The sequence below is a fragment of the Chenopodium album genome, chromosome 4, assembly GCF_948465745.1.
Source record: "Chenopodium album chromosome 4, dcCheAlbu1.1, whole genome shotgun sequence".
In the NCBI taxonomy this organism is placed as follows: Eukaryota; Viridiplantae; Streptophyta; class Magnoliopsida; order Caryophyllales; family Amaranthaceae; genus Chenopodium; species Chenopodium album.
The window spans coordinates 9741522-9761769 of NC_137837.1; the positions used below are offsets into that span (position 1 = coordinate 9741522).

Consider the following 20248-nt stretch of genomic DNA (forward strand, 5'->3'; position numbering starts at 1 on the left):
AAAAAAATTGAATCGTAAGAACTATTAGAGGTAAAGTTATTTCAAATAATTTATCTATTTATCTAGTCTAATACTCCGTACGAATATATTTCTTAGAGTATATGTCAAAAGTGGTGTGTACTGTGTTGCAAGAAATAAAAATGGAGAAGTATTATAATTTAATCAACAAATGATAATATACATACTGTCAGCAACACAATAGTATATCTTCCTCAGATGATCATTTTTCCACAGAATCCAAAATCAATCAACTCAAGGATTCATCCCCAAATTAGATCAAAACCCACCAAAAACATTTTTTGGAGTTTGATTATTCTCAATTAGTTGTAGCTCAAAGCCTCGTCAGTTTTCAGTCTCCTAACTTAATTTAAACTGTATTTGTTAACTAGCAACCTTCACCTAAATCCTGATCAAATTTTTTCGAACCTTCAATACCAACCGCCATGTCAATGAAACCCGTTTGGCTGTTCGACATAAAGTCTTGGCATCTCCTGAATTAGTTTCCTCTGCGCAAGTGAGGCTTGGCAAAAGATCATTAAATCCAGATTCCTTCACAGTTTCAGTAAGATTCACAGCCTACATTATAAATCCAGTACCCACATCAAGTAGCAGAAAAACATAATAATAAACACCAGTCACCAGTGCTTTTGCTCAATCTAAAATTTTGATTTAATTAGAATCCGACAAACTTACCCCATCAAAAGGTTGAACCGCATTATCTTCAATGCCATGCAAGTAATCTGAAAGCCAGATTTTAATGATCTCATAAGTCATTTCATGAAAATGGGAATCAAAAGAGAGAAATTATTTTACGATAGTGGAAGGCTCTATAAATAGTTATATCAAGTACCCGAGTATGCAAGGTCCTTAAATATCAATAGACTTCGAGGCATCAGCAAAAGAGAAAAGCTACTGTGGCTGTTCAATGGTACCGTGGATTGTTCAGAATTTTGTGGAATGGCTTCGGATTCAGCTGTACCACTGCATTCAGATAATTTTAGATGAGGAGTGAAATTCATTACCACAGGTGACTCGAGAGACAAGATTGATGCAGCTGGAAAGTAAGCTGGTCCATCTTGATGAGGCTGCATGATAGTGAAAAATTAAGTCCATCTAAACTACTAATGCTTACGTAGTGCATTTTTAGGCTTTCCTATGACTGAGAAAATAACATATCAAAGCATTTAAAAAAAAAATGGTGTAAACAAAAAATACACTTTCTAAAGTGACACTAAGGTTTATCAGGGGATTGCATTAAGAGGCATTATGCTTAGTTTGTGGCTAACCCATCATTATTTCTGCAATTACTAACCTACCCCATGTACACCCGCTCCAAATCTCAAACTACCACCCACACAGGTTCACTCCCCTCTGATTGGCTCCGAAAGGCAGCCCACCACCGGACCCACTACCCCAGTTCAACCACCAATTATGTTCTTTAACCCAGTGGAATTTCAAGTGTGTTTTGTTTTGTTGCAAGTGTTCAGGAGGCAGTCGTTGATATAGGAGTAGGAAGCCAACTTCCATTTACATCAGCGGCAGTGGTGGTGGATAAGGTGAAGAGAAGTGGGTGGAAGGAGATGATGAAGGTTAGTAATTAGCTAGAGGTCTAGAGGGTAGGTTAGTAAAATGAATAAATGTGGGTTAGCCATCTAAAAGAGCAATTAGGGCATGCAATGGAATATGATTAGCTAAGGGTTCACTATAGAAACTAAAAGTTTTTTGTTTCCACCATATGGAATTTTCAAAACTACGAGGCCACCTTGTAGAATTTCCCTAGTATCTTTAAGACATAAAATCAACAGCATAAACAACTTCTTTATTTTTAAAGTTTTAAGAATATGGTAGGCTATCAGGCAACAAAATATAGACAATTAGACACTCCCCTATTTTCTCTTCCTGATTAAAAAATAAATATAAATAAAGAAAGAGGGAAAAAGGAAACGGAACAGTTCAAGAAAAGCAAGTTTCACAGAGTTGACAATGTCAAAAATTATAGAAGGTAGTAAGATGAGATGAAACAGCGAAAATCGGCAAAAGAAAATATAGACTCAGGTTCGAACCATTATGCCTTGATCAGGCTGGTATTCATTGATGAGAACATGATTAGGGGCAGCAGGGAAAATTCCAAGCTCTTCATGTATCCTTTGTGTTATCTTGGTCAGCCAAGGAGGCACTGTAAAAGTATACGAGGAGCAGTCAAATTTTATAAGGCCTAAGAAAATTTCAAAATTTTGAATTTATACTACTAGAGGCTGGAGCAAGAGAAAGCAAGATAAATCTCAGACATTAAATAATATCTCAGCTTTATCCATAAGTGATTAGAATTTGCTATTTATCTTAAAAATCATACTTTGGGACTCGCAGGTCACAAGGATAAGCGACCACCACTTGCAAAAATTCATGCATTTTGTTTTAAAAACAAAATAATGAATCTTAACTTAATAACTAGGTGAAAAAAAAATACAAAAAAATGAATCTTAACTCAATAACTAGGTGCAAGAGTTCATTTTTTCTTTAGCAGCTTTAAAAGGTCCAAAAGATGAATATGGGCCAGGAGTTGGACCTTGATAGAATATGAATTGCAAAGTTAAATGGTTCCAAACCCAAAAGTGAAATGCATATAACTTACAGTCTTGACTAATAAGGCCCTTCTCATGAACTACACCCCCTGTAGAAGAAGATCAACAAAACATATTTAGCAACCATATAATGTTGTGCAAGAGGCAAGTGTGCGTCATATGTGCAAGATGCTATCTTTCAGTACCCCAATTCTGTAACCTCCGATTTTTAAGTGTTTTCCACTTTGAAATAGGTGCTTGATAGATCTATGAACACAAGGAGATGGAAAAAGTTAGATGTGTACCCAATGTTAACCAAACATTATATTAAAAAGTAACAAAGAAAATGGAAATATTACATGATTTAAAAGCTGTGTTTGTTCAGAATCATTAATAAATTCAGGGATGTATATAACTGTGGGCACAGAGCCAACAACAAAGCCATGCAACTTCTCATCCATTTCCATTGCTGCTCATCCAGAAACACACTAATACAATCAGTCTAAACAAAAGAAAATAACACAAAATAACATGAATATCTACAACGAAAACCAACAAGCCAAAGTTACTCTTGCAATCTTCTTTATCACACTAATCGGCTGCCTACCTAATGCGTATCCCCCATTCTCCAACCCCCCCCCCCCCCCCCCCCCTCCCTTTTCTGCTGGTGGCTAATCCGAAGAGGGTGTTGTACACTTGTACTAGTATTTATCTCGGGGGTAGGGAGGACTTGATGTTCATAGTGTGGCAAAATACATAAGCAGCCAAAAAATAATGTAAGGGATAAGAGATGAGCTGCAATTTTACAGATTTTACGACACTACAATCAAGTAAAAGAAGCTCCTACAATAATTCTTTGAACATATCTAATAGGCTCAACTCATTGTCACATGAATATACCAAGTTAATGTCTTATAAGCTCATGTTATTCTATCAGTCAAAAAATAAACACCCAATGTAAAGCTTGAATTACCAACACCGACCACAGCACTCTCTATACAAAAATACAAGAACATACCCTTTTGGTTTCTTCAATTACTTTAATTTAAACAAGTAACCTATCATTACAATCACTCATGTTCAATTCTGACCGAAGAGGATTCGAAAAACAGTTCATTGTTATTTTTCATGGATCCCATGATAAATTACCAGTATTTTGAAGATGACCCAGCAGCCAAAATCACAAATTTACCATGAACAGCACATAAAAAAGCCATTAAAAGAAATAAAAGATTAAAAATTTACAAAACTTTCAGTCAAGCAATTCATCAAACAGGTGGTATGTCAGAGTATAAAGAGTTTTAGTAATACCAAACTCAGCAAAATTTTCGAAATTGTGGGAGTTTGCCACAGAATTAGAAGGGGTACCATACAAATGGTGTTTGAATTCGCACAATTGTTGCAGATTTATTTGTTTAATTCAAGATTATAGATACTTTTTTTTTGGAGAAAAAAAAATTCAAGTAAAGGAAGAGTTTTGGAACTCACCAAAAAAAAATTTGTCTAGGACAACCTTTTAAAAAACAGTTTTTGTCTAGGACAACCTTTTAAAATTTTTTTGGCAAAGGCAGACCCTATTATAATTTTTTTTTTGTTAACGACGACCAACCTCCACTTTCAAGCGTTGACCCACCAGAATCCGACGTTAACACCCCTTCACCACTGTCTGTACTCCACTCGAACCACCACCCCCACCAGGCCACCACCACCACCACAACTATAAACTCCACCACCACCTTGAACCCACCATTAGCGAAATCCGCAACCCCACCACCACCGAAACCACACCACCAGCGTAATTTGGATCCAAAACCCCACCACCAAGCACCGGCAAATCCCGAAACCCCACCCTACAATCACCCTCCTCGCAGCAAATAAAAGCCACCCCACGGCAGGAATTCAACCTACCGGCCTCACTCACCCTCCCCCGTAGACCGCATCAAATCGAAATCCACCACAAAAATACCAACCCTAGCTTTAGATCTGATCGAAATCCGTTGTTTTTTCTAAGATTGCACACCCAATTCAGTCTCTTTCGTGTCAATCAAAGATCCTTAATTGAGACAAAGAATAATGCGGCTGGTGGTGATGGTGGTGGTGGCGGCGGTAAAGAAGATGAAGAAGATTGGTGGTTGTAATGGTGCGATGTCGAAGGTGTTTATGGTGGCCTTGGTGTTGGTGGTCTGATATTGAAGGTGTTCATGGTGTTGGTGGTCTGGTGCGGTGGTTCTTATGGTGTTCGGTGATGATGGTGGTGGCTAATGATGATGGTGGTACGATGGTGGGGTGCAATTAGGAAAAATAAAGGTCACGTGCAAGTCATGTGAGGGTCAACGCCGGATTCCGGTGGGTCAACGCCGGATTCCGGTGGGTCAACGCCTGAAAGTGGGGGTTGGTTGTTGTTAACAAAAAAAAATATATTAGGGTCTGCCTTTGCCAAAAAAAATTTAAAAGGTTGCCCTAGACAAAAAACTGTCTTTTAAAAGATTGTCCTGGACAAATTTTCCATATATAAATTACAAGTATATGATATAAAAAATCAAAAAATTGTATAGATACCTTATTGGTACACGTTTATTGCTTCCTTTCTTAAACACTACAATTTACACATTATCATGGCCCGGGAATATAAACCATGTTTGACCATTACTCTTATGGCTTTACAACCTACACAATTAAGAACTAAACAATTGAAATAATTGAGGATCAAGCATTTGAACTAAAAAGAAAAAACAGAGCACCCTGTACAAACCAAACTAAAAAAGAATTAGACACAAGCACAAGGCTGTTTATGGTTGTATCGGCATATCCTCTAGATTTGCTTCTAAGCACATTCAAACCAGAATAAGACTTCAATTCCACTTGTAAGCATCTTTTATCATCAACCTTCAAAATTCCTAGATAACAAGTTAGCCTACCAATTAGCTGTCTTGACACCGGAGAACTGATATATCCAAGGTTCACCCTTATCATATACATCCTTTAGTGTGTTGAGTGCAATTGACAAAATAGCCTTATGTTTATCACGGCCTATACGGCGGCACCTGACTTCCAACTGAACAACAAACAAAATGTCAAGAGATTATAATAAATGAGTTGCAGAAGCTTATGAATATATGACAAATTAACATCAAAGGTTTTGAACTAAAATCAAAGATTATTGTACAAAAGTTCAGAATTATACCAAAATATCCAGGTGTAGGAATAACGTTCGAGCTGATTCCAGCAGTAGGCCAAAATTGTCCGGGTGCAGGAGGTCCATCAGGATAGCTTCCAGCAGTAGGCCTATACTGTCCAGGTATACTGCCAGAACCAATTCCAGCGGCAGGTCCATATTGTCCAGGTGTATTGCCAGGCCCAATTCCAGCAGACGGCCACTGTCCAGGTGTAGGAGTACTGCCAGGGCCGATTCCTGCAGCAGGTCTAAATTGTACAGGTGAATGAGTATCACCAGGACCGAATCCAGCATAAGGTCTAAACTGCCCATGTGCAGTGGTACTGCCAGGGCCAATTCCAGCAGTAGGTCTAAACTGGGGTGCAAGGGTATCACCGGGGAAAATTCCAGCAGTAGGTCTAAACTCACCTGTTCCCCAACAGGGATTGACACCATAGCTGCCACTAGGGCCACCAAACTGGGCACTTGGCCCATTTACAGCAGGCATTTGTCCAGGATGCAATGCTCCATTGGGTCCATCATGGGCTACATGTCCAAATGTACAAGGTCTATGTTGCCCCCATGATTGCAGACTTGGCAGTGGAGGGTTCATGGATGTTATGGGATATTTGGGTGGTGGATTAGGAGACTCAAAAGTTTGTGGTCTAAGGTGTTTTGCTTGTTGTGGCAACACCGAGGAAGAGGAGGGGCTGGAAAAGTATTTCTCACCACAAGACTCTGCTACAATTTCAGAAAAGGCTGGGGAGAGAATTTTTTCGGCCTTTTTTACACCCTGAATTGAATTGTTTTCTACTATATCCTTTTCAATATTTGCAGAAAAGGTATTCTTAAGATCCTCTTTTCTTTTATTAGCCAACTTTTGTTCAACTCTTGCAGTGGTAGTCTTCAATTCTACATCAATGCCACCAGGGCAGATTCCGGCAGTAGGTGCGATTTGCTGAGTCTCCCTACAGGGAGTGGGAGTGGCACTAGCACCATAACTATTATCAAGTAAACCAGATTGGGCACTCAACCCATTTATAGCAGGCAATGTTACAGGATGCGACACGGGGAATTCATCAGGCTTAACATGGGCTTGATGTCCAGAAGTACAGGGCCCAGGTTGTGGCCACTGTCTATTAGAAACAAGAGCCCCTGCTTTGAGGCGCTTTTCTTGTGGCAGCACAAAGGAAGGGGAGGGGCTGGAAGTGCGCTTCTTCCCACCAAACAACTCTGATGCAGTGTCAGCAGGATGCAAAAGATTCTTTTCTGCCTTCATTCCGAGCTTAGTTGAACCAATTTCTACCATATCCACTTCCAAATTTATGGAACTGTCATCTATTAACCCTTCTTCGGTAGTTACCATCTGTTCCTCTTCAGTGGTGGAAGTCTTCAGTTCTGCAATCTGCTTTTCCAGCTCTTCAATTCGCAATTCAAGAGAAACATCTGTGAATTCTGACTCAAGCTTATAATCATTAATGTATTTCAGTACATCTTGCAGGTGATGCATCTCAAAGCGAGCAGATTCAATCTGCAAAGATATTATTATGAATATACTTGATATGAATATTACTATTATTATCATGAATATACTAAGTTTGAATTCTTTGAAAAGAACATAACATCTGGGAGACAATACAAACTCCAAGAAAAACAATACCATGGATGTTGGCATGAAACTTCCTTCACAAATATAAATACTGTATCATTTCCATTAGACCCATTAATTACCCCAAATAGACCATTCTCTTATATTAGCATTTGGCATTTTCCTTGTTCATCCTTGAAACACATGCACACATCTCCATCTATACACAGTACACTAGTATTAACTAACAATACTAATCAGAGCACAGAGCAGATAATCTGTAAGGAGATCGTACACAAAGAGAACAACTTTTTTATTCGTTTTACTAATTTAGTTCCCCTTGTCTCCTTCCCTTATAAAATAGTCCCATACCAATCTCACTTAACATCGCAGAGTGACATATGACGACCATGCCACCCAAGAGTTCTAGTCTTCTTATACTCTCATTGACTTATTGCATTATCAAGCCCTGCATCTACCACACCAGCATTGAATTTCAACTCAAACACCATTGTTGAATAAAAAACAGATGAAGAAGAAGAATATCAAATCCAGCATCATCAATTTCATTTAGAATAAAGAAGAGACTATACCAAAGTTAGACTTCCCCTCATATAATCTCCCCAAGTAGATTCAGATAACAATCATTGAAATGAAGGCACTTTTCATACATCTCTCTTTTTGGGGGGCCTTTTTACTCTATGCCCTCAACAGAAATTTAGCAATAGTTCAAGCTTTTACTTGAGCCATTGGGAGGTGTGGTAGGGGCACAGTGTCCGAACATTGTCTCTCTCTCTCTCTCTAAAATAAGCACAATGCTAAGACGATTGGCTATCCAAAACAAGGCTGAGATTAATTTCTTCATTTGGCATGTAATTAGCCATGGTTGAAAATCAAAGAGGTGTTAGAGGATCAAATAAACCTCTCATAAGTCTGATCTGATAGCAAGTTTGAATACTGTGTCAGATCCGATTGAAAAGTGAAATAGCCCCTAGAGCATGAGTTATAGCTTTGAAGGTTACACCACAATTGTAATACTAATTTGTAAGCATTAAACAAAGGGTCAATAATTACCTTTGCTGCATGAGAATTGTTTCTTTCCTTCCGCAACTTCACTGATTTTTCCTTGGTGAACTTAAGGTGATCTTTTAGAAGGGGAGCTAGCGGAAAATAAGTTTCCATCATAAAAGTACAGATATACTTGACTGCCTGAAGTCGTCGGTCCTCCTTGACAAGAGATTTGATAAGGCCTGTACAAAGTGATCCAAGAAAGAACAAACAACTAGTGTAAAGAATCAACTATCCCAGATAAGCAAACTTTATGAAAGAAACATATACATAAGGTAATCAACTAGAACATCAACAAAATATCACACAATCCTTGAGATGCTTTATGTGAAAAGTGAGGAGGAGAGGCGCACAAGAGAGTCAGCACAAACTATAGGATTTTAGAGAGAGAGAGAGGTGGGGGTGGGGGGGGGGGGGGGATAGAATTTTTAACACCCAAACCTGCACATAGAATTTTTAACACCCAAACCTCTGTTAGGCTCCCCTTTGTCTACTATAAACCCTTTCATTTATTGCGCTTTATTTCAGCCTTTTTTTCACCTTTTGAACTATGCAACTGCTTCTTTATTTACGGCTTCTAAGCTTCTGCTGGGTGGCATGCTTGCAAATTTTTCCCCTTTTGTCTGTAAGCTTTGGTTATTCAAGGATGGACCATAATCATCCTTATGTAACATAATCCTCATCATTTAATTAAAAAAAAAAAATTATACATAGAGCAAATGAGGCACTTAAAGAGTTAAAGATATAGTATATGATTGTATAATAAGACAGTTTTACCAATGACCCAAATTAGAAATTCCACCTCCCTATTTACAGCAAGGCATTTTTTTTCTTTTTTTCTTTTTTTGAGAAATTTAATAGGAAGGCATTATTACAAGCATGAACAGCCAAAAAACCATGCATGACCTATTATACACTTCTCCAAAATCACACTCACTTTCCACCCCTTAGCCCTTTATTTTTTCACCATTAACAATTTCTCTATTAATTTATAGTTTAAACCTCTATTGTCACATATCTTGCAATATCACATAGGAGGAAAAACACAATATAGAATCGGGAGAGTGGAAACGCAGTAGATTTGTGAGAATTGAGGGTTAATATTAGACAAAAAGTCTTGCAGAAACAAAAGGGTCATTGGACAAAAGGAAGTGGGCATGTGATGATGTGAATTAACTTAGAGATGGAAGATCAGTTAATCCTTTCCCCTTTATATCTCCTCAATGGATAAAATTAAATTGCTAGATATGTAAAAGGCATTTTCATTACATATGCACCCTTCAGCAAGAGACAATCTGACTATGTAGAGGAAAAATACTAGGTAAAAATTGTTCTATTAGACATATTAGAAACACTCAATATATAGGTAAACAAGATGATTCGTATGAAAATAAGAAATCATTCTCAAGTAACTAGAGCTCTAGAAGTCTTTTTATGGGTTCCAATAGAGGAAAAATACCTGAAATTCTTTTTTCCAATCCCAGTGTACGGCACAAGTATGGATTTTGCTCAGGCCGGAAGACCAAGCGCCCACCATAACATTTTTTGAAAAGTCGAAAAAGTTCATTTTCATTAAATAAACTGGCTATCTCGTATGTGGCTAGAAATTGCAGAAAGCCATAAACTTCCAAAAGTTTATAGCCTTTCGTCTTAGCCAAAGTTTGTTTCCATGTATAAGCAAACTTTTTTGCTTGCTTTTTCAAACCAAGTGTAATTTTTAATGGTGGTTTCACCAACTGCTCTACCTGACCAAGGGAATTGATACTACGTTGTCGCTTTTGTAGTTTCATCAACTGCTCTAACAAAAATATGCAATTAGTTTTCTCAACTGGTGTTGCCTTCGGTTGGTTGAAAATTTGAACTACATTAAGAAGTAGTTTTGCTGGGTCTGGTGCACATAGAAGTGCATCTAAAATCTTTTCTGGAGAAATAATTTGATCTATCATATGTTCTCTTATATATAATCTTAGACCCTTTGCATCCATACGATGGCACAGCGAGTTGATCACACTGCACTGATTTATGGAGGGTGAAGCAACTGTATCAGTCCCTTGCAATATATCTGTCAGCTGTTGTCCAGTCGTTAATTCAAGGGGGCCAGTGAGCATATTGCTTCCTAGCCAAACAAATCAAGTTGAAGCAACCATTAACATATGATGTGGGAAAAGCATTTGAGAGATGAGAGGTCCAAATATAGAAAATGCACACGATATTACAAACTATACAGTACACCCAGAGCAATACATAAATAAATACAATAAAAATATATATATATAAAAACACACACACACTGATTTGTTACTTAACACAAAAGGTCAACATAGAGGTAAAAGTAAATATCATTCAAATCCAGTTTTGACTAAATCATCCTAAAAGCCTAGGTATCAACATTTCAATAGACCTTGGGTGCATATCACAAGACAAAAGCATTAGTGCTTTTTTGTAATATCACAGCAAGACCATGACAAATTCACATGGGGTCACTTGGTTCACTGAAGTGAAAATCAAAATTGTGGAAATAATCCATACCAGGGACGACTCCGAAGGTATGGATTCAAAACCCCACACCAATCAAAAACTATGAAGTTCACTCTTTGAATGGAATCTAATTCTATATCCATCTTTAATGTTTTATTGCATAAATTATAGCTACCCAATTTAACTTTCTCAGCTATGAGCTATATGCAACTGTTTCAATTTTTTTTTCTTTTCATTTTATAAAAAATACTGAGATACAAAAGCATCAAGCATAAGCAATTACGCACAATGAAAAATTAGTACTATATCTAATAAATATATTGGATTATAAAGCATGACATTAGCTAGTGCATTGCATGATAAAAATAAATAAATAAAAGTAAAAAATTCCAAATTTCAAAAGATGCATTATGAACAACCCAAACATTGATGCAAATAAGTATAATCCAACACAAGCAGTATGCTTATGCATTGAAACGAAAGATGACAAAAGTCATGGGTCCTTCCTACTCCCACTAACATTCATTTCCATACTAATATTTGGTTTTATTAGAAATAGGAAACAATAAAGCAGAAATATGTCCAACCTCAGCTATAATGTCATGCACTTACTTAGTGCTTTAATCACATGCCTTTTTGACAAATACTTTGTCATTAATCCTAAAAAAAAACACAACAAACAAACAAACTTTGTCATTAAGATGTAACAAGGTTAACACATTTTCTCATTATGATTTAACGAGGTTCAAAACTAAATGTCGCGATTTCCTCACAAGATATGCTCAAGACAGTAACAACATTGCAACAATTTCCAAGGAAAACTAAATTTATGTATCTAATTATCTCAGGCCTACAAGTTCATTTTATGCGTCAGTTTACAAAAAAACAGCATCAACGTAAATCCACAAGTATCATAATACTAGTGTAACCTGATCCAACAACAAGCTTAAGCAACCTCAATATTTCTAGCTCCAATAAGAAGATATAAACACACGGGTAATCAGCTGATACTCTGTACACTAACAGGGTTGATCAGGCTCCCTCCCTCCCCCCCCCCCCCCCAAAACCTTAATAAATATTCTCTTTTTACTCTCACCAATTCTTTATCATGTTGACTTTTACACTATCCACACACCCCCTCTATGAGCATTTTTTGTTTGTTTATTTATGTAATGTATGAAAACAAGTGTTATTTTGTAATATGGTATTGGATGTATCTCAATGTATATCATCAAAATATCAACTTTTAATAATTCCTACTAATACATTAGAATAATAATAATAAAAAAAAAATGGTCAAAACCATGCATTAAAAATGTAAAGAGAGGAACAATTAAAAATCAATAGAGGAAGTAAGAAAATAGACAAAACTCAAAGTGTGCTGAAAGGCCTTGGGAGTTGAGACCGTAATTGTTACAGTAATAGGTGATATAGATCCTGTGGCGTAGCTATGGAACAAGAAAATAAAGCATAGGCAGCATCAAAACCTAAGATGGGGTCACCATAATATGCTACCAGCTAGTAGTTTGCTTGTTCTTGTCACTAATTCAATGGATATAGAAAAGGTCGCAGGCCTAGTTGTTCAGAAAGAATTATTTAAAGAGACAGGGTAAAGCCTACTTTGACTCTCAATTAGACTTCATTCAACCAATTTTCTAGTAAATCCACAATCTGTTATTCATAGTAGGTACTTCCTAAAAGCATCATTCAAATAATTCTTTGAACAGATAATACTAACTAATTGGCTAGCTGATATTGAGCATCAGAATGCAAAAGGCAAGCAGAACATAGAATCACAGGCACAGCAACTTTACACATGTATTGCACAAAATAGAACTGTAAAGAATGGGTCTCAGATGCATTGTATGGGTGACAAATTAGAAGTTCACCTTCATTCGCTTTGAACAAGTTCAGTTCCTGATGCAACCGAGGTGCTATCCTATCCTGATCCACAATCTTATAAAGCCTCTGCAATTCATCCCTGTTAACAATTGAACTCAAGCCAAATGCAACTATTAACAGTAAGAAGCTTAGCACCACAATACGACTCTGTCCATTTTCTCTCATTTTCTCTTTCCAAAGAAAAAAAACCTTCTTGGCGTTTTTCTTCAAACCTTTATCAACTTTAAGTTGTAAATTCATCAATTGCTCCAACAGTAGCACACAGCTACTCCTAACAGCACTTGTTTCATACATCACATCACCATTCTTCAAATGTGGTGAGAAAAACCCAACACAAGCTGCTAATACCAACCTGCCTGGTTCTGAAGATAACCTGAGAGCATCCCTAATCTCTTCTTCCATGAACCTGTGTTCATCGACTCGATCATTCAAAAACATCTGCAAGGCTTTTCCATCTGTCATACATTGCTTAAGACTAAGACTCTGCAATCCTTCAACAAATCCCAAACTACTGTTTTGTTCAGATTTCTTCGTCATGCCAGTGGTATCACTCAATTGCTCCCTTTCCAATTCCAATTTCGTGCAAGGGTCATTAATTTCATTCTTCTTGCACTCCTGCTCCTGAAAACACTTGTTGATTTTCTTCCCCTTTAACACCAAGGATTTAATATGCACATCCCTTTGTCCCTCTCCCAACTCCTCTGCCTTGGCGTGCCTACTAATTTCCTTCTCTTTCAATTCCAGTGCTTGAGACTGCTCATACATCTTCTTTTCTTTCAAATCTAATGCTTTACTACGATCACTAATTAACTTCTCTCTCAATGATAAATCTTTACATCGCTTGTTTATATGCTCCACTTTCGAATCCAAAGATTTAAAACTCTCATTGATATGCTTTTCCTTCAACTCTAGCTCTCCACATTTCTCACTAATTTGTTTATCTTTTAATTTCTTCTCTTCAGTATGCTCTATCATTCGCTTCTCTTTCAATTCAAGCTCCTCACAAGCCTCTTCTGTCTGCTTGTATTTCAATTCGATTTGATTCTCTTTCAATTCTAGCTCTTTCAAACGCCCATCTATATGTTTCTCTTTCAATTCTAGCTCTTTCAAACGCCCATCTATATGCTTCTCTTTCAATTGCAACCATTTAGACCGCTTATTCAATTGCTTGTCTCTCAACTCTTGTCCCTTGCACCGCTCATCAATCTCCTCCCTAGATTCGACTACTTTGCAACTTTCATCAGTTGCCTTCTCCTTCAACTCCACCACACTACACCGCTCAATAATTTCCTTTTCCTTCAACTCCAACTCTCCCAACCGCTCACCTATATGCTTCTCTTTCAACTCCAACTCTTCACAACGCTCATTCAATTGCTGATCCCTCAACTCTTGTGCCTTACAATGCTGATTGATTTCCGCCTCCCTCAATTCAATCACACTACACCGCTCACCAATTTTCTTTTCCTTCAACTCCAACTCTCCCATACGATCATCTATACGTTTCTCTTTCAACTGCAACCCTTTACACTGCTTATTCAATTGCTTCTCTCTCAACTCTTGTCCCTTGCTCCGCTCATCAATCTCCCTCTCCCTAAATTCAACCAATTTGTAACGTTCATCAATCGCCTTCTCCTTCAACTCCACCACACTACACCTCTCATCAATTTCTTTTACCTTCAACTTTAACCTTTCCAAACACTCATCTACATGCTTCTCCTTCAACTCCGCCACACTACACCTCTCATCAATCGCCTTCTCCTTCAACTCCGCCACACAACACCTCTCATCAATTTCCTTTTCCTTCAACTTCAACTTTTCCAAACACTCATCTATATGCTTCTCTATCACCTCCAATTCTTCCCTACGCTCCTTCAATTGTTTATCCCTCAACTCTTGTACCTTACAACGCTGATCAAATTTCGCCTCCCTCAATTCAACCACCCTACACCGCTCACCAATTTTGTTCTCCTTCAACTCCAACTCTCCCAAACGCTCATCTACACGCTTCTCTCTCAACTCCAACTCTTTACATTGCTCATTCAATTGTTCATCCCTCAACTCTTGTGCCTTACACCGCTGCCCGATTTCCGCCTCCCTCAATTCAACCACATTGCACCTCTCATTAATCTCCTTCTCTTTCAACTCCAACCCTTTACCCTTCTCACTCAATTCCTTATCCCTCAACTCCTGCACTCTACAAAGCTCATCAATTCCCTTCTCCCTCAATCCAATTTCTTCAAAACGCTCATCAATTCGCTTCTCCTTCACCACCATCTCCTCCTCCCTCAACTCCGCCACCCGGTTTCGCTCCTCAACCTCCTTCTCCCTCCTCTCCAACTCTATACACCTCTTATTTATCCCATTCTCCCCCATCTCCACCGCCTCGCTCCGCTGATCAATCTCCTTCTCCCGCTCCTCCACCCTCCTTTCTCTCTCCTCAACCTCCCCACACCCTTCCCTCCTCTCTCTCACCTCAACCTCCCTCTCTCTCTCCTCCACTGCAACAGTCCGCTGCTCGATTCGCCTCTCTTTCGCCTCCGCCGCCTTAAACCACTCCTTAACCCGCTTCTTCTCCAACTCCAACATTTGAACTCGCTCCGAATAATCCCTCTCTCTCATCTCCAACTCCTTACATCCCTCACTCAATGAATTCTCATCAAAGTCCAGCTTTTTCCGACGCAATTCAACCTCTTTTTCCCGATTATCCAATGCAATTCGCAGCGAATTTGTTTCTCTCTCCTTCACCTCAAGCTCCTTAATATGGCTTCCCAGAGAATGCTGAACTGACACAAAGGAGTTCTGGAAAGTTCCCCATTGATCCGAAAGCGCCATAACTGAGTAAACATGAGATTGAATTGATTGAAAAGTGTCAGTGAGTTGATGAAGAACTGCTCTCGATTTTTTTAGGTCTGCTGATGTTTGCTGCAACGTTACTGCCGCCATTGTTGCGGCTTGATTACTGGTAAACCTTGGAATTTAAGTTGCAGAAGATGCTAAAACCCTAGAATTTTGGTTTCAATTTTATGCATTCGCCGGAAATTGAATTACGATTGTGCTAATCGTATCTTTATTTTCATGATTAATTAATTTATGATCGACTTTCAGTTTCAGCAGCAATTAATTGAATACGGATTTATAACAGCAATAATTTTAAACTAAATAAATAAATAAATAAAAAGAAGAAAAATACTTTTGGGCCTAAAAGTAATGGAGCCCAGTTTAGGGGTGCTCAATCCAGAAAAATTCAAAACCGCCCCTAACTCAAAAAACCGAACCTAATAGGAAGTGGGTTATACTATGTTTAATTCGTCTTATTTTTAATGAATTGAAATTACTTTTTATGCTATGTTTGGATAACAAATTAGAAGGTAAACAAAAGGGAGGGAAATAGGAGGAAGGGGAAGGAAGGGAAAGTGGAGAAAATAATGAGCTCCATTTTCCCTCCAAATCTCTCTAATTTTGAAGGGATGGTTTTTATTATAGGAGGAGGGAAAATGGATCCCTCCCCTTCCCTCCCCCAAACATATAATCCAAACAAGGAAGTTTGTCTCCCTCTCTTTCCCTTCCCTTCATTTCCTTCCATTTTTTGTTAGTGGTTAAAATTTTTCTTTATTATACTGTATTTGTTTGTCTAATTACTAATTTTTACTAATTTAAAATTATTTTTGCTAAACTAAGTAGTATTTTAAGGAGAGGTAAACATAGCTTTAGGCCATGTTTGGTAAATGGCTTTTTTGTTAGCTTTTGGTTTTTGACTTTTTTTTCAGTAGTCAAACAGTCAAAAAATGTGTTTGGTAATTGGCTTTTTAGTCAGCGAAAAAGCTGGCTTTTAAGCTAAAATAAAAAAAAAAGCTGCTTTGAGTAGTTTTTTTTTTTTTTGGCTTTTGGCTTTTTGTCCCATAAATTATCTAATTAACAGCCAAAAACCAACAATTAATTTACCAAACACTTTTATAAACAACCAGCTACGTAAATGAAAATTAAATTAACTATAAATACAATTATTAGCCTTCAGCTCGTGCATACAAGGTAACTTCGAGGTTGACATTGGTGAAGCAATGGCTATGAGACAGAGTTTTGTGACAGCAATGGAAGCAACTTTTTAGGGACTTCGCTTTGGAAACCGACAATATCAAATTGTTCCATCATATGAAGAAGGGTATCACTCATCCGAATGCTTTCGGAATGTTGTGAAGGACGTTTTTATGCTCGTGAAAGATTATAGACGAGTTGATTTTTCTTTTATTAGAAAAGTAGGTAATGGTGTGGCACATAGTTTGGCTAGTTTAAGTTGCAATTTTAATGAGTGTCGTATTTGGCTAGAAGAGTATCCCTATAAAATACAAGGGGTCATTTGTAATAATCTTGCAAACTTGACGCTTTAATAAAATGTTGAGCTTCCGGTTTGTGTCAAAATAAAATAAAATAAAATAATTATTTATTTTAATTTTAATGTCACATATTTTGCATGAGAAACTTTGTTAATTAACAAATAATGTTCTTTCAAAAAAAAAAACACACAACGTAACATACCCTTGAATCGGTATTTTACTTGTACGAGCATATAACACTTCAAATTTATCCAATAACTCAATGAAACAAGTATCATTCCACCATATACAAGTCTCTCCCATTATGATTTGAAAATTTAAATCATTTTTAACTGATAATGGTATGCAACTGATATCTAAAACAAGTAAATAACACATTATCAAACGAATTAATGAAAAAGTAAATGATAGGAAAGATTTAGAATTTTTCAAAATTGATTCTATTACCTGTACCAAATCTAAATCAAAAAGTACAAATACTCTAATTAAAGAACCAGTTGTTTCATTATATTTGAAATTGAAGAATAACAAAAATATTTTCATTAATTTAATATGCATGCACGAAAAGTGAAATAGAAAAAATATGAAATAAACCTTTCTTGATTCTCGTTTGGATTATTAATTTGATGATCAATTAATTAAATCATTCTATTTGCTCTAATTTTTCATCCTCAATAATTTTATTCTTGTATTTGTTTACCTATACAAACTAAATAAGAATACAAAACAAAGTTTAGAACTTAAAAATTATACATAATGTCAATAAACAAAAATATACTTACCAAAATAGCTATGTCAGCCTGCATTGCTTTACTCATTAATTTGGAAAAATAATAAAAATCACTCTACAAAAAAAAATAAAGATATATAAATAATTAATCTAATTATTTATTGTACATCAAATAATATACGCAACAACTATTAATCGATCTAAACTTTCACTCATAATGGATTCAATTGACCCATTATTTTTTTTAAATGTATTATTATAATATATATTTTCACGTAATTTGTTAATATTTATATAGTTTAATTATAATTTGTTCACGTAGGATTATACTCACTTATAAAAAATTAGTGTGATTTTAAAATGAACACTTTTTTTTTTAAATACACATGATGTACAAAATACTCATCAAATTAAATGAATTAGATTAATATGACAATAAATTTAATATAAAACAAAATAAAATACCGGCGCGTGAAATATAGATGTTTTTGTTTCATATCTGATTTTTTCAAACGTTACTGTTTTCTGCAAATATCACCGTAATATTTAATACAAAGAATTTCTTTCTCATCAAGGATTTATTATATAACATAAAAAAATTTCTACCTCAAACTCGCCTTCATTTTTTTGTATAACATGTTCCAAAAGTCTAACATATAACAAAATCAGTCAAATTAATAGAATTCAGTTAATCACCAATCAAAAATATAATACTATTTAGTTTTCATGAGTCCAAAAAGGGTCTCACCGGACCTAGATACTTTCATCCATGGTAACTTATATGAGATTTTGAGTAGGTTTCTCGAGTGCAACTCTATTATTCTCAAGTTTATTATATATCATAAAAATAATATTAAAAAAAACTAATACAATGAAGTAGTTTGGACGGGTATTTCCCTTTTCACTTCATTTAACTTGCCACGATATCCGAGTACTAAAACATTTATGCAGCGTTGATTCTTCCTTTCATCTGTCTCATGACTCTCAGTTGTCTTCAAACCTTGGAAAAAAAAAATTATTCAACTTCCTTTAATTTAAGGAACACAAACTATTAAAACTTTTTAAAAAATTATTTTTAAAAATTAGGAAAATATAGAATTGCACCATAAAAACCTAGCTACTATATTATAGAATTATTTACCCACTGCATTATAGAATTGCACCGTTGAACCTTACTCCCTCCGTCTCATTCATAATAAAGTTCTCGCTTATACTACCTCCGTTTCTTTTTAGTTAACACGTATTCCTTTTTAGGAAGTTTTTTTTAGTTGACACGTTTTCTTTTAGGGTAATCTTTTTACCTTGCATTTACAAGCTACCCACTTGCTTTTTCATTTTCGCTCACTCTCTTTCCTCTCCTTAATATATGTGCCTAAATCAAACGCATCAACTAAATAGAAATGGATTTAGAGAATTAAAGAAAGTGAAGGAAGTGTAAAATATGCCTTAGAAGTTTCACCATAGAATACTCCGTTTAGTCTCAATTGATGTATTAATTGGCGGTTTTTACACCATATGCCCCTGAGTTTTTTTTTTTTTATCCATCGTATAACCTCTGGAATTTTCTTGTTAAATGTTGACTATTGATTGTTAATTTCGTCAGTCATTAGATTTAATTAAGATTCGAAATCACCATAAATACATTTCCCTACCCCTTAAACCACTCACATTCCTTTTTCCCACTCCCGAAACCACCTCAAATTTCCTTTTCTCATCCTCAAAATCAATCATACGGATACGGTTATAGAGGTTTAGAGTGGTTTCGGGGGTTAGAGAAAAGAGATGAGTGATTTCGGGGATGGTGGGAGAGATCTAAGGTATGGTTTTGATGCATAATTAACCAAATTTCACTCATCTTGTCATTAGAGGTGTATGGTGAATTTTTGTCACAACACGGGATATAAGGTGTGTACATTATCAGATCAAATATGTAACTTTCGACGAGTTCAATTTTTTAATAAGTATAGGGTTTTTTTTTTTTTTTTTTTTTTTTGGTGTGTATGTTTTTTTACAAACTTGATTAATGATTGCAAAAAGGAAAAATTGCCCTAAATAATCCGACCTTTGTCTCATCCGCCCAAAATAATCTCACCTATCGATTATTCTTTAATAATCCGACCTTTATATCTCTTCCGCTTTAAATGGTCCCAACCGGTCATCTAACTTGTTATTACAAGTTACTAGACACGTGTCAGTCTAGGATTGGTCAAAAAAATTAAAATTAAAATTATTTAAAAATAATTAAAAAAAAAAGAAAAAAAAATCAAAATATCCCAAACCCAGAATCCGGCAGCCCCAACCACCGACCCTCTACCCATTTCCGGCCACCATCTCCCTTCCCCTCCCAAATCCGACCACCAACTCCCTTCCCCTTCCCGATTCCGACCACTCCCTCCTTCCCCCTCCCCGTTTCTGGCCCACCCGAATCCAAAACCA

At 36.4% G+C, this 20248-nt stretch overlaps 2 protein-coding genes across 2 annotated transcripts; both read right to left on the reverse strand.

The window, feature by feature from the left end:
- Nucleotides 1–204: 204 nt before the first annotated feature.
- Nucleotides 205–3154, reverse strand: LOC145626634 (alkylated DNA repair protein ALKBH6 homolog). The gene is made up of 7 exons (XM_081679101.1): nt 2921–3154; nt 2768–2828; nt 2633–2671; nt 2064–2176; nt 851–1085; nt 694–740; nt 205–576 (listed from the first exon to the last, which is right to left on the reverse strand). The coding sequence occupies exons 1-7, from the start codon at nt 3026–3028 to the stop codon at nt 400–402; spliced, it is 780 nt and encodes a 259-aa protein (XP_081535227.1). The 5' UTR covers nt 3029–3154; the 3' UTR covers nt 205–399.
- A 1902-nt stretch (nt 3155–5056) lies between these two features.
- LOC145628861 (uncharacterized) lies at nt 5057–15856 on the reverse strand. Its single transcript, XM_081681286.1, has 5 exons — nt 12739–15856; nt 9831–10487; nt 8378–8553; nt 5746–7246; nt 5057–5616 (listed from the first exon to the last, which is right to left on the reverse strand). Exons 1-5 carry the CDS (start codon nt 15692–15694, stop codon nt 5585–5587), a joined length of 5322 nt encoding a protein of 1773 aa, XP_081537412.1. The 5' UTR covers nt 15695–15856; the 3' UTR covers nt 5057–5584.
- Nucleotides 15857–20248: the final 4392 nt, after the last annotated feature.

Excerpts from the sequence above, each read along its gene's own strand:
- LOC145626634 (XM_081679101.1), bottom strand. The coding sequence starts at position 3,028 with ATGGAAATGGATGAGAAGTTGCATGGCTTTGTTGTTGGCTCTGTGCCC. Across the intron at positions 2,177-2,632 it reads GGGCCTTATTAGTCAAGACT|TGCCTCCTTGGCTGACCAAG; the intron begins GTAAGTTATATG and ends ATACTTTTACAG. Across the intron at positions 1,086-2,063 it reads AGCCTGATCAAGGCATAATG|CCTCATCAAGATGGACCAGC; the intron begins GTTCGAACCTGA and ends ACTATCATGCAG.
- LOC145628861 (XM_081681286.1), bottom strand. The coding sequence starts at position 15,694 with ATGGCGGCAGTAACGTTGCAGCAAACATCAGCAGACCTAAAAAAATCG. Across the intron at positions 10,488-12,738 it reads CTTGTTCAAAGCGAATGAAG|GAAGCAATATGCTCACTGGC; the intron begins GTGAACTTCTAA and ends TTGTTTGGCTAG. Across the intron at positions 5,617-5,745 it reads TCCTACACCTGGATATTTTG|TTGGAAGTCAGGTGCCGCCG; the intron begins GTATAATTCTGA and ends TTTGTTGTTCAG.